Source organism: Lactuca serriola, chromosome 1, assembly GCF_051521515.1.
Source record: "Lactuca serriola cultivar US96UC23 chromosome 1, Lser_US96UC23_V15, whole genome shotgun sequence".
In the NCBI taxonomy this organism is placed as follows: domain Eukaryota; kingdom Viridiplantae; phylum Streptophyta; class Magnoliopsida; order Asterales; family Asteraceae; genus Lactuca; species Lactuca serriola.
The window spans coordinates 9,705,965-9,719,991 of NC_136408.1; the positions used below are offsets into that span (position 1 = coordinate 9,705,965).

The window sequence follows — 14,027 nt, forward strand, 5'->3', positions numbered from 1 at the left end:
CGTTTTGGATGATAGTTTTATTATTACAAAAATGAAATTTTTGGTTTAAAATTTTAGAACGTTTCAATGTGTTAAAACATTTGATTCAATAACTATATATAGTCTAAAAACCAAAGTGAGTGAAGTTTTCCACCAATTTTTCTCATGCCTTTATTTGTTAGTTAGTGGCATTTTCTACCATTATATTTTGTAAAATGAAAACTTTCTATCTTTAAACTTTAGAAAACATCAGTTTTACTTATTTAACTTTAAAGTTTATAAAATGTCATTTTCACCATTCTATTTTTCACCCTCTAATTTTTAAAATGTCACTTTATCCTTTCAACTTTGAACTTTCTAAAATACCACTTTTATCCCCTCAATCTATAAACTTTCGTGTTTACCTTCCGTAGTATATATTAGTATACATAATTTGATTATCCTATATTTACCACCTCTCGACTTTGTAAAATGTCACTTTGACCCATCAATTTAAAACTTTGTAAAATTGGTTAAGAAAAAAAACTAATTTGTTACGTGTTTGTTTTATGTATGTTTCGATATAAATTCAAAGTGATGAACGTTTCGATGTAAATTTGAAACTTTTGTTCGTTAATTTTAAAAAACTTCCTAGATTTTTTTTATGTACGTACTAATATAAATTCGAGTTGTTTACGTTTCAACATAACTTATTTATTTATATTTATATTTAGATTTTCGTGCTTATTTTTAAGTATCTTGTTTGACATGACTTTGATTCATGAGTTTTGTGTTTTTGCAACTGAAATCATCATAAGTTTTATGAATGACCTTGGTCATTGATTTTATTGATTTGACAACTTAAATCATCCTATATTTCAATTAGACAATTACCATTATATGATTTTTTCTTGTTAAACACATTACTAAAATTTTGTTAAAGAAAAGTCAATATTGTCCTTCCATTTTGGTTATTCGGTGATTAGGCTAAAAATTTCGTGTAGTTATTCAAATTACGGGTTTACCAAAATAAAAGAAAATTAAAAGAGGAGAAAATGGGAACAGCCCCACAAAAAGGGCAAAAACCGAAACCCCTGTTCGTGATTTGAACAGAGCGCAGTCGTCATCAGCATCTCCGAAACGAAGAAATTTTCACATCTTTGTTAACCAAATTCAACCCCTTCCCTCCTTTATCCATCCCCACAATCTAGCATCAGCACCTGCTAATAAGTGAAAAACCCTTTGCTCATCAAGTATGGCGGCGGCGGCGGCGGCGGCTACATGGCAACCTCAAGAAGGAGGGTTCAAGGAGATCTGTGGGTTACTAGAACAACAAATATCTCCTTCTTCCGATAAATCACAGATATGGCAGCAGCTCCAACACTACTCCCAGTTTCCCGATTTCAATAATTACCTCGCCTTCATCCTAGCACGCGCTGAGGTAATTTCGGTTTTGTTCGTACTTTTTGGTGATATAACAAGGGTTTGATTACGTTCGCTACTGTTAAATTACATCTCTTTGTTCCTAGTTCGCCATAGAGACCTCAGACTTTGTGGGGTCCAGTTAATTATACGGTGGGGTTTTTAGTTGATGTGATCAGTTGTAGATGATGCTTGATCATTTGAGACTGACTTTACGTGTACTGTAGTCCAGATTGCAGTACCTAACTTGATATCTTTTCCAAGTAAACTAGACTTCTATAATTGAAATCCTATGATGTGTTAGCACATAGACTTCTGAATATACCAGTTGGAGCAAGAGTTTTGTAGCAAGAAGAGATTGGCAAAGTTTGACATTGGGGAAAGCAGGGAAGAGAGTTTTCAGCGTGTGGAATAAATTAAAGTTGGCATTAGATAGGTGTGCAAGGATGCCGTTCATGTTTTAGGAACCCTAGATAAGATTGGGTTTTATAGCCTTATGATATATTTTTAGTTCATTTTTTAGTATCCATGCTAGCTTGGGGTAAGGGTTTCTTGTTGTACTTCTTGAACTTAAAATAAAACGATGTTGAGAAAAGCGTTCATGGAAGCTGCTTTTTGGAATTACTCTCCTCATTGTTGATCATTTTAGAAAAGCAGCACTAAAGTTCATAAGTTGGAATTTGTATCGTGATAGACAGCTCAGCTTCATTGTTGATCATTTCTTTCAAGACTGAATCTTTATGTCTAAATCTTTTGAAACCCTGAGTGTATTCATCCAGAGTTGAAGTGGTATTGCTCTCTCCTGGTTGGAAGCGACTGTTATGTTGATCATAGCATTAGGAAATTATCTTTTAGTTCCAATTGTACTTTTAGGTTTTCCTACTTGTTTCAGAAAACTAGGTCGGCCATAGAGTCTTTTTATGTTGAAAAGTTGCAATGGGCAAAAGTTAGAAAACTACAAATCAACAACCGAACATGGTGTAAATTATTAGACTCTAAGCATTTGATATTTCATATTATGGTTATACATTATATATGATAATTTTATTGAAGATTTTCATCTGCAATCCAGGTCGATTGGGTTGGTTTTTTCTTAAGGGGTGATACATCATTAGTTTTTTCTTGATAAAAACTGTTGGTTACTAGGAGTTGATTATACTTACAAGCAGTTGTTGAAGGCAACTTATAGTAGATTTTTGTCTAAGACATAAGTGAATTGTTAGCAGTAATTACTCATTAGGAATTTATCATGAAACAAAAAACCGATAGCTGTTTCCTTTATACCACTTTATATACACTAATGCGTGTTCTTTGCTTGAAATTCACAAAACCTGTCATCCTTTTCCATATGGCTTTATTGGTTTCATATTGATGGTGTTTATTTTTTTGTTTGCAAGAGTGACTAGGTGAAGGGGAAAGTTCTTTGATATGCGTGTTCTTTGGGTTGATATGACATGTATAATTTACAGGGTAAACCAGTGGAGGTCAGACAGGCAGCTGGATTGCTTCTGAAAAATAATCTTAAAACTGTATTCAAGTCCATGCCTCCAATAAATCAGGAATACATAAAAGCTGAGCTGTTACCATGTTTAGGAGCATCAGATAGACAGATCAGATCTACATCTGGAACCATCATTAGTGTTCTTGTTCAACTTGGTGGTGTTTTAGGATGGCCTGAGTTGCTGCATACCCTTGTCAAGTGCTTGGATAGTAGTGACTTAACCCATATGGAAGGTGCCATGGATGCTTTATCTAAGGTATTTCTTGTCTACATCTTCATGTCATCTTAATTTTTATTTTTGAAAAGACTTCATTTCCATATTGAAATTGCTATAAATTTCAGATCTGTGAAGATATTCCTCAAGTGCTGGATGCAGAAAATCCTGGATCATCTGAAAGGCCCATTGATGTATTCCTCCCAAGATTACTCCAGGTAACACCTTGTTCTTGTTATTATGATTCCTTAGTTTTTGTTTCTTTTTGAACATTTGTTCTTTTTCAATATCTCATGATCTTAAGTGGTGCTTTTTTTTGTACAGTTATTTCAATCTCCACATGCCACACTTAGAAAGCTTGCATTGGGTTCTGTAAATCAATATATTATGTTGATGCCACCGGTAAACATTATTTGGACATTTAGCTTTTGACTAAATTACTTAAATTGCCACTGCAGAAAATACTAAGCAGCAGACACTTCAACTTTTTTGCAGGTTTTGTACATGTCTATGGACAGTTACCTCCAAGGTTTGTTTGTTCTTGCAAATGATCCTTCATCAGAAGTACGGAAATTGGTAAATATTTCTACTCCCTGACATCAAATCATCTACCCTTTTTAGCCTATGTTCAGAAGGGTATTTACTAAAATTTTAATCGTTTTAGATGTTGCCACTTTTTTTTTTTTTTTTTTTTTTTTGTTTTTATATACCAAGTCTTTGTGAACTAACAACTGTTTCTTTCTTTCTTTTGATAATGATACCTTTCTTTGATGTCTTAAAATTGAACAATTATGCTGTGATCAGCTGCAGTTTTGTGAAACATACATCTTTTCTTTATAATGAGTTTTGCAATCATAAACTTCATGATTTTTTGGTTCTATTTTTTGTTTGAATTGGAATTCTGTTCTTATTTAAGTGCTGCTTTTCATCATTAATAATAATTACTCTCACGGTGGATAGGTTTGTTCGGCTTTTGTTCAGCTAATTGAAGTTCGCCCTTCTTTCCTTGAGGTGGGATATTGTTTTAATTTTCTTTTTTACTTCCAATATTCTTTATTTACACATCTTGCTGCTCTTTTGTTGCATTAGTGTTTCAGTGGACATTTCGATTTTTGCTCATGTACATCACCTTTCTCTTTCTTATCTCATATTGTTCAACATGATTTTCTCTGCAGCCACATTTGCGTAATGTTATTGAATACATGCTACAAGTGAACAATGATCCTGATGATGAAGTGTCACTTGAAGCCTGTGAATTTTGGTAACCTGTTATCTATTTGAGCCCTCTAAACCATTATCATTCTTCTCTTTTTAGGGGGTGTTTGTGATTGCTTATTTGAAGTGCTTATTGACTTATTGTGGTTTGACACAAGGATGAAGTTATTTTACGTGTTTGGATAGGAGAATATCAAAAGCATTTGATGACACCAGACAAGCTATTAATCACTTTTACAAAAAAACATAAGTTGTTTTAAATAAGCAAATCCCAAACACCCCTTAATAATCTCCTGTTTTCCAGTTTTTCAATATCTCTTGATTTGGTGTTCAAATAATTGTTGAAGGGATGTTAATACATGAGGAAAATGACAACTGGGCTTGGCTGTTGTACAAATGTTATGAATGGATCTCTCTCTTTATGATCCCTGCATAGCAATATTTATAAAGTTGCTATCTTCTTGCAAAGCTAATAAGAAATTTGATTAACTTTTAACTACTAGTATGATTTAAAGGCATAAATATAATTTTCCTCTTTGAGTAGACATTATTCCCTTGCATTCAAGTTTTGTTTTTTGCTTTACTCATCTTTTGTCTTTTATTTTGTGTTCTCTTTCCTTTTCTTATCTATTTTGTTCATCTACTGTTCTCTTTATTGTTTTCGTATTGGTTTATTGTATCTGCATATCTTTTAATCTTTTTCAAAGTATGAATCATATTCTAGTGACTTTTCATGTTTTATTTATTATGAGTATGCTAAAAGTGATTTATGCAACCATTTTTTTTATGTTTACAACAGCTTCAAATAAATGTAGTTGCTACATATGTCAGTTTTTTGAAATTTCATGGCTTCATGTCATGAAACAATGCTTAGATAGCTTCATACTATTATTAAAATTATGGTTTGATGAAGTTTAATCTCTATCAGTCATTATATAAAACAGTAATTTTGGTTAGAGTATAATGCTATGATCTTTCGTCTGTTATACTTATCTTTTCTATGGTAGCCTTCTAAAATATTAAATTGGCAGGTCTGCATACTGTGAAGCTCCATTGCCACCTGAGAATTTAAGAGCATTCTTGCCACGTCTGATTCCAGTATGTTAGCCTTCCTCATTTCTGTAGCAATATTCTTCAACTTTTTTTCCTGTATTGTCTATATATTTTGTTCTATGTGTTTCATGGTTATATGGATAATTGGTAGGTTTTATTGACAAACATGGCTTATGCTGAGGATGATGAGTCACTACTTGATGCAGAGGTCAACTCTTTTCACTGAATTTCTTAATTATGAATACATGACTACTTTTTTTACAGATCATAACTTAAATTTATAATTGCAGGAAGACGGCTCTCTTCCAGATCGTGACCAGGTTCTGATTTCTGTTTCTATTTAGACCTCTTTAGGATATGCTTCTTAAAGCATATGATTCTTGAACAGTTTTCTTATTTACATTAGCTATGCAGGATTTGAAGCCACGTTTTCATTCATCACGTTTTCATGGATCTGATGATGCTGAAGATGATGTATGTGGCATCTTTCTTTCTGAGAGTTTATATTTCTTTTTAAAATTTTGCTCAATCAGCTTATGAGATAGTTTTTGATTAAGAATGGTTATCGATGACACTTTTGTACATGCATCTATAGGATGATGACATAGTGAATATATGGAACCTCCGAAAGTGCAGTGCTGCTGCCTTGGATATAATCTCTAATGTGTTTGGAGATGAGATTCTTCCAACTTTAATGCCTTTTGTCCAGGTAACTGTTTGATTAGGCTATTTGTTTGCAATTGGTTTACTTATTAATCATGAAAAATCATGCAACTTTATGGTCTGTGTAGGCTAAGTTATCCAAGTTAGATGATGAAAGCTGGAAAGAGAGGGAGGCTGCAGTTTTAGCTCTTGGTGCCATAGCAGAAGGTTGCATCAATGGTCTTTATCCTCATCTCTCAGAGGTAAGCTCCATACTTTAGATGCTGATAAGCTTGAGATTATACAAAGCATTACATGATGGTGAATACATGAGCAAACTGATATCAGTATTATGATCTATAATAAAATTTGGATACTTTTTCAAGCACAAATATTCTTTGCTCAGATAGAGGATATATTTTCATTGCCTTATTTTTCTATGGTTCTTGGTGTCCTCTTGAAGTTGAAAGATTGACAATGTTTAAAAAAATTATTTTGTTGCAGATTGTAGCCTTCCTCATCCCCCTTTTGGATGATAAGTTTCCTTTGATAAGAAGCATTTCTTGTTGGACACTTTCGCGTTTTAGCAAGTTTATTGTTCAGGTATGATAATGATCCTTTTGTATATACTTAACTATAGTATCAGTGTACAACTCACTTTTATGAAATGACATTATTTTCGAAATCGTCTGAACATGGATCATTGAATTTGTAATTCATCACGTTAGTTTCAATTTGTCATATGGAGTCTTTTAGAGATAATGTACTCTGAAAGTCAGATGTTGATCAGTTATTTGGTTTTCTGCTTCAGGGCATTGGTCATCCAGAGGGACATGAACAGTTTGAAAAAGTTCTGACAGGTCTTTTAAGAAGAATCCTGGATAATAACAAACGTGTGCAGGAGGCTGCTTGCTCAGCTTTTGCAACTCTTGAAGAGGTTGTTAAGGAACCATTAAGTCATAACTTCAATGGTCTGAATCCTGAAAATGAAACATATAATTTAAAGTATCTTTAATTTTCAGGAAGCTGCTGATGAATTGGGACCACGCCTGGAGATCATACTGCAGCACCTAATGTGCGCCTTTGGGAAATATCAGGTTGATTCACAGTCTTGTGTTGATTGTGCTTACAAAGACATTGTTTCACTTTATCTGATGTTTCATGTTTTTCATGGTGTATGTAGAGGAGGAATCTCAGAATTGTTTATGATGCCATTGGTACTTTAGCAGATGCAGTTGGAGGGGAATTGAATCAGGTAATGCATATTGATGTCAGACGAATGCTGTAATTTTTTGTTCCACCTGAAAACGTGGAACAATGTGTGACAAGAGACCTGCTATTGATTTCTCGTTTGGGAAAAAGACGTGAATGCCCTCCTCATGTCCTATCTAACAAATGCAGCCTTATTGTCTTGGCTATCTTTTATATTATCTTTTGTTTTATTGTTTTATCTTGAGTTTAAAGCTTGAATGGATTTCATTTACATGGTAAACATTGATTGTGATTTGCAGCCTAAATACCTTGAAATTTTGATGCCACCATTGATTGCAAAATGGCAGCAGCTTTCAAATTCAGACAAAGATCTTTTCCCACTTTTGGAGTGCTTTACATCCATCGCACAGGTATTGTTTCTGTTTCTTATCAGTTTTATTGTAAACATTGTATATAAGTTACAAAAACTTATAAAAAGTTGCAAAAAATGCATCATTTGCATTTGTTAATATAAAAATTACAAATGTATACTTAGATAACTATTTTTATATTATATACATAGGAAATATGAAAAGACAACATAGGAAAAGACAAAAAGTAAAACAAAGAGGCCTTTGGATAAAGCCCGGTCCGGTCCAAAAAAAGCCCAGAAAAGGCCCAGTCTCCAAAACATCTAGCATACCCTGTTCGTCATCAAACTTGAAAAAGAAAAAGCTTTGATCCTTCATCATGACATCTTTTAGGATAGTTTATCCATAAATTATGAATGTGATTGTTAACTATGGGGAAACTAATCTCTTTCCAATAAAATATGATCCATATAAGGTATTTGAATAAAGGTAGGTTCCACGTGTCCCATGAGTTCCTCTTCATTTGGCCTGAAAACCTGAGCCCCATTAACATCTCATTAAAATGGCCTAGTATTTTGAACCAATGGGAATATGCCATCTTTAATGTTGTTAACCAATGGTAGCTTGCCATGTGTCCATGCTTGTCTCCCACTGAGGACCTGTCTCCACTATGCATTTGGTGTCATTACATGAGCATGTCTCCCATACCATTTTGGAGACCATGATCTACTTACTACCCTGAAATGTGATCGGCTCATATCCATCCACCTGCTTGCTTTTAATTGGTTGAACATGGATGGCTCTTTCATCTTCCACTACACCATCCACCTATCCAGATTTTGATTGCCTACCTACCTTCACCAATCTTTATGGTGTTTGATTAATTAATTCTTAATAGTGGTTGGTGGTTGGTGAAGTTAATAGCTAAAATCAAACAAACTGCTGTTTTGTGGTGGTGAAGCGGCGGCATATTTTTCCGGCACCATTTTTAATACATACAATAATTATGATTAAACTAAAAAATCCCTACAAAAACACTCAAGTCTCCATTGTTTGTTTACATCTGAAATACACTTTACATAACATTTTAAGATGAAAAAATATTAATTAAACTTAAAAAACAGAATGAAAAATATATAATTATATCTGAGATGTGTATGCATATATTCAGAACCCATACACTGCAAATTGGACTATAAACAAGTATATGTTATGCATTTATACAATGACATATATATCACACTATGTATTGTTAGAAAAATAACATGTTTCGTTGTCTTTCAGGCATTGGGTAGTGGATTTGCACAGTTTTCACAACCTGTTTTCCAGAGATGCCTAGACATTATCCATACCCAACAGCTTGCCAAGGTTGTAGATGCAAAGTTTTATTGTTTTATGAATCACTCATGTCATATACAGCTTCTGATTAAATCTGGTGTATTCTTTTTTTTGCAGGTTGATCCTGCTACAGCTGGAGTCCAATTTGACAAAGAATTTGTAGTTTGTTCATTGGATCTTCTCTCTGGACTCACCGAAGGTCTTGGTAGTGGAATTGAGAGTCTGGTATTCACTTTTCCCCATAATGAATTTCAGATATTCATAAATTGTAGAAATTTGATCATCGTTTGACTTAATATGCATTGCCATGTTTCTTCTACAGGTTTCACAAAGTAACTTAAGGGATCTCCTTCTGCAATGTTGCATGGATGATGGTTCTGATATCCGTCAAAGTGCATTTGCATTGCTTGGAGACCTTGCAAGGGTAATTTGGGAATTTTGGATCTCATTAAGCCTAGTTGTTAACAATGATTTATGTTAGCTATATATCACATTAAATTTTAACTTAAATTTTCTCTTGTTTTTTGTTTTAAAATTAGGTTTGTCCAATTCATTTGCGCCCTCGCCTTGCTGAGTTTCTTGAGGTTGCTGCTAAGCAACTGGTATGGTGTCAAATGTCAAAATGTCTTTTTTATAAATGTCAAATGTCTTTTTTAAAAAAAAAAAAAATACCAATTTACACATCTTGCAGAATACACCGAAGCTGAAGGAAACCATTTCTGTGGCAAACAATGCATGCTGGGCTATAGGGGAGCTCGCAATTAAGGTTATGCATTACACAAATGTCGGGTATCTTTTAAAAAAAAAAATAAAAAAAATTGATTCTAATTTAGCTTGTAATTTAAATTGCTTCAGGTTAATCAAGAAATTTCTCCAGTGGTGATGACAGTAATATCATGCTTAGTCCCAATCCTTCAACATGCAGAGGTGATTTATTTTGTTTTATTGCTTCGTTTTATTTGTATATAATTTTGTTTATTATCTGAATCATCATCATCATCTAGTATTTGTTGATGTTATTTCTCAGGGGCTTAATAAGTCACTGATTGAAAATAGTGCAATCACTCTGGGTAGACTTGCATCGGTTTGTCCTGAGCTTGTATCACCTCACATGGAGCATTTCATGCAAGCATGGTGTATTGCTTTAGCCATGTAAGTCCAGCCTCATTTATTTATTTCTTTCATTTCCTTTTAAAAATCATTTGACAAAACTTGTAAATTTAATAGTAATTTGTTTATGTCAACAGGATTCGGGATGATATTGAAAAGGAGGATGCTTTTCGAGGTCTCTGTGCAATGGTATGCATATCTGCTTTTGTTTGGTTTTGACTTTTGATTTGAAGCAGAAACTTACTTTATGTTTGGTTGCTTTGCAGGTGAAAGTGAACCCATCAGGGGCTTTGAGTTCACTTGTTTTCTTGTGTAGAGCCATTGCTAGTTGGCATGTAAGTTTTTTTTTTTCAACCATTACCATTACGATGCATCTACAGTCTACTTATATTAATTCTTTTGACTTACACTTGCAGGAAATTAGAAGCGAGGAGCTACACAATGATGTTTCACAGGTACTCCTTGGTTATAAACAGGTATGACTCTTTTTTCACTGATACTTTTTTTAATCTATTTACATTTCTCTACTCATCTCAGCAATTTAGTATACATTTTTTTACACCTAATTGCAACGTACTTGCATTTTGGCTATACAAACACGGAGATGTACTTTATATGTTACATATTGCTATTAATGGTAAAATGATTCATGTATATTACTATTATGGGTAAATGATTCAAGTAATGTTAACATGTTTCACATTACTTATTGCTATTATTAGGTAAAAAGACTAAAATATGTTAACAATTTGCTTTAATATGACAGATGCTGAAGAATGGAGCATGGGAGCAGTGTATGTCGGCTTTGGAGCCACCTGTAAAAGAGAGGCTCTCGAAGTATAAAGTATAGTTGTGAGTTGAGTTGGTTGGTTGGGGTTCATTTGATTTTTCATGCATTCTTTCAGAATTCAGATCGTGTTGTGCATTATCTCTTTTATCTTATCTTTGACCTGAGGACAAAAAAGTCAAGATTTGCTTTTCCCCGATGCAGTACAAGATTTGGTGTACAGGGGCTTGCAATTGCGTCGCATTTGGGATTTTTTTATTTTATTTTATATATTGCAATTTGCTGCCATGGATTTTAGTTTTTATTATTATTATTTTTTTTATTTGAATTACTTGGCACTTCTGAGTTAGTTTGAAGTTGTATTTTGAATGTAATTCTTCTATTGAGTTGAGCTAATCACTTGGTAATTGTGAATGATTTTTTGGGGATGGCCGGTTTTATGGGCGTATGTACACTATGAATGCATGTGTTTTGTTCTTATGATTTGGTTCACCTCTTCTAATTTTCTTTCTTTTGTTATATGTAAAATGGTTGTTTAGTTTATATTGGATTGTTATTTGTACCAAAGTCTGATGATGACGTTTGTACGTGAGAATATGTATCACAAGTTGATATGAAGGCTGTCAAGATCATAATAGGATCTTATCATCCTATGATCCTACCAAAGATTTGGATCGTATTATGATCGAGTTTGGCATATGATAGTATTTGGGTATCTGGGATTGAAGATCATCTTATCCTACCATTCCATTAAATTCTGAATTTAGCCTTCACATATTTTACCTTCTTTTTTCACTCTTTTGAATTGTGAAGTACTAAAAGGGTAGGGTTAAAACTTTTGAATTTTTTTTCCAGCAACTAAAAAATTAGAAGCATTATTAGCAAGTAACCATCAAGATTGAAGTCCCATGTTCTAATTTCTGCTTAATGCTATATGTTCTATATGGTCAATCGCACGTAGGGTGTGTTCGGCACAGAGCGTTTGAGAGCTTTTAGCTTTTAGTGTTTAACAAAACACTCCGTTTTGAACAGAAAATCTCGTTCGATACTACAAGCTTCTAGCCTTTAGTTTAAACAAAATGCTCCAAATCCAAATGCTACTTCATGTACCGTTTAACAAAACGCTACAAGCTATCAGCTACCAGCTAATTTTGCCGAACACACCTATAAATTACTGTGATGGACAATCGTTATAAGAAAATATTTTTTTCATCATTTAAACTTATAACTGTCATTTTTGATAGGATCTTAGGATCAAAATTGAAGTCCTGTGTTCTAATTTCTGCATAATGCTATAAGTAGGGATGAGCATTTTGGCCGGGAAATCGGTATCAGAACCGGAACCGGATAGAACCGATTGGGCCGGGACTGGGACGATATTCTTGTGGATTTTTGAAACCAGGAACTGGTGGAACCGGCAAAAAACCGGAACCGTATGTTGTTATTTTTGAGGACCGGTTCCAGCATTAAAAACAAGACAAAAACCGGAACCAGTAGAACCGACAGTCCGGTTCGGTTATTAATTTCAGCTGACTTTGGTTCCCGGGTTAGGTCCGGTTCAGGCTGGTTCCAGCCGGGTCGGTTCCTTGCTCATCCCTAGCTATAAGTTCCATATGGTCAATTGCACATAAATTACTGTGACAGACAACATGTGACGGACAACAGATGGAAGAAAATATATTTTTCATCATTTAAACTTATAATTGTCATTTTTGGTAGGATCTTAGGATCAAGATTGAAACTATAAGTTCCATATGGTCAATTACACATAAATTACTGTGATGGACAACATATGGAGGAAAATATATTTTTCATCATTTCAACTTATAGTTGTGTCATTTTTGGTAGGATCTTAGGATCCCGGTGTGATATTACAAAGCTAAAAACATCTTATATAGAATCCTGATCTTGATTCTTGACAACCTTGGTTGATATAATTATCAATGATTTGTAGATGAAACCATCTCGTTTATTCCACATGAATTTTCTTATTGTATTTTCTCTTCCACGACATGTAATAAGTTCCACTTAATCAATTTAAAATTTTAGAATTTTCTATATCAGAATACATGATGTTGAAGTATTCAAGTTAGTACGATAATGCTTATAAAAACAAAATGGATAATTGGAGGTCATAAATGTAACATCCGATTTTTAAGGTTATTTTTTTAAATAAATACATAAAATAACTGATAATAATAATAATAATAATAATAATAATAATAATAATAATAATAATAATAATAATAATAATAATAATTGTCCAACTTAATTTCTTAACAACATGTTTACCCTTTATAAACCTTCAAAATATCATATTTGTCCTAATCTTTTTGTTACAATGTTTTTTAGTAGTTCATAATCATTCTTTATATATTAAATTTATTATAATAATTAATTTTTTTTTACCATATTATCCCTACGTCTATAATAATGAAACACCTACTTCTAAATTTGTGAAATGTTGCTCTCTTGAAAAACAAAATGCTTTATTTTTAACCTTTTTCATGGAATTTATACATTGATTGTTTAGATTTTGTTGTTGTTGAATACCGTCATGTTGTATATGGATGATATTTTAAAAATTACCATTGATATTTTGATATTTAAGAAGATCATATATGATATTTTAATGTTTAAGAATGACATATACAACACTTTAAAATTTTATGAAGGATAAATATGATATCTAGAAATTAAGTTGGGCAAATATGATTTTGATAACCTATAAAACCCCTCATGTATCACTACTTCACCATTGGAATGAGTGATTCCATCTGTAATAATGGAATTGGTGATGAGAAGTTGCACTCAATCCATTTAATCTTATACACCAACTTCATTTGGCGAATTCAATACTAATTTCATAATCACAAGTTAAGATAGAAAAGTTGTATCAACCTAACGGGACTTGCTCAATGGGTCTGTTCAACTGAACGAGCCTTGCCCAACAAAATATGTAAGCATACAAACAACGAGCAAGACCCTACTAGTCTAGCATACCATGACACCTAGTGTCCTACATAGTATAGTGAGAAGACTTACCTAAATCAAAGAGCTAAATCTAACTACCTGATGTCCAACGAATCAACTACAGGAGCCGCCTAACTAATCATAAGCTAAAAAGTAAAACCTAGTCTATAGCTCCCCCCCAATTTGACCAAATACAAACTGGTCAAAAGTCAACGATCAACGGTCTTCACACCGCGACAAATCCTGGTCACG

At 33.3% G+C, this 14,027-nt stretch overlaps 1 protein-coding gene across 1 annotated transcript; it reads left to right on the forward strand.

The window, feature by feature from the left end:
• Positions 1-1,006: 1,006 nt before the first annotated feature.
• On the forward strand, positions 1,007-11,282 carry LOC145097788 (transportin 1). The gene is made up of 29 exons (XM_079035462.1): positions 1,007-1,399; positions 2,850-3,137; positions 3,224-3,313; positions 3,420-3,497; positions 3,591-3,671; positions 4,056-4,106; positions 4,271-4,356; positions 5,342-5,408; positions 5,515-5,571; positions 5,654-5,683; positions 5,778-5,837; positions 5,959-6,072; positions 6,155-6,268; positions 6,510-6,608; positions 6,817-6,942; positions 7,028-7,102; positions 7,189-7,260; positions 7,517-7,627; positions 8,852-8,935; positions 9,023-9,130; positions 9,228-9,329; positions 9,445-9,507; positions 9,597-9,671; positions 9,761-9,832; positions 9,933-10,057; positions 10,153-10,204; positions 10,282-10,350; positions 10,432-10,491; positions 10,782-11,282. Exons 1-29 carry the CDS (start codon positions 1,214-1,216, stop codon positions 10,863-10,865), a joined length of 2,679 nt encoding a protein of 892 aa, XP_078891588.1. The 5' UTR covers positions 1,007-1,213; the 3' UTR covers positions 10,866-11,282.
• Positions 11,283-14,027: the final 2,745 nt, after the last annotated feature.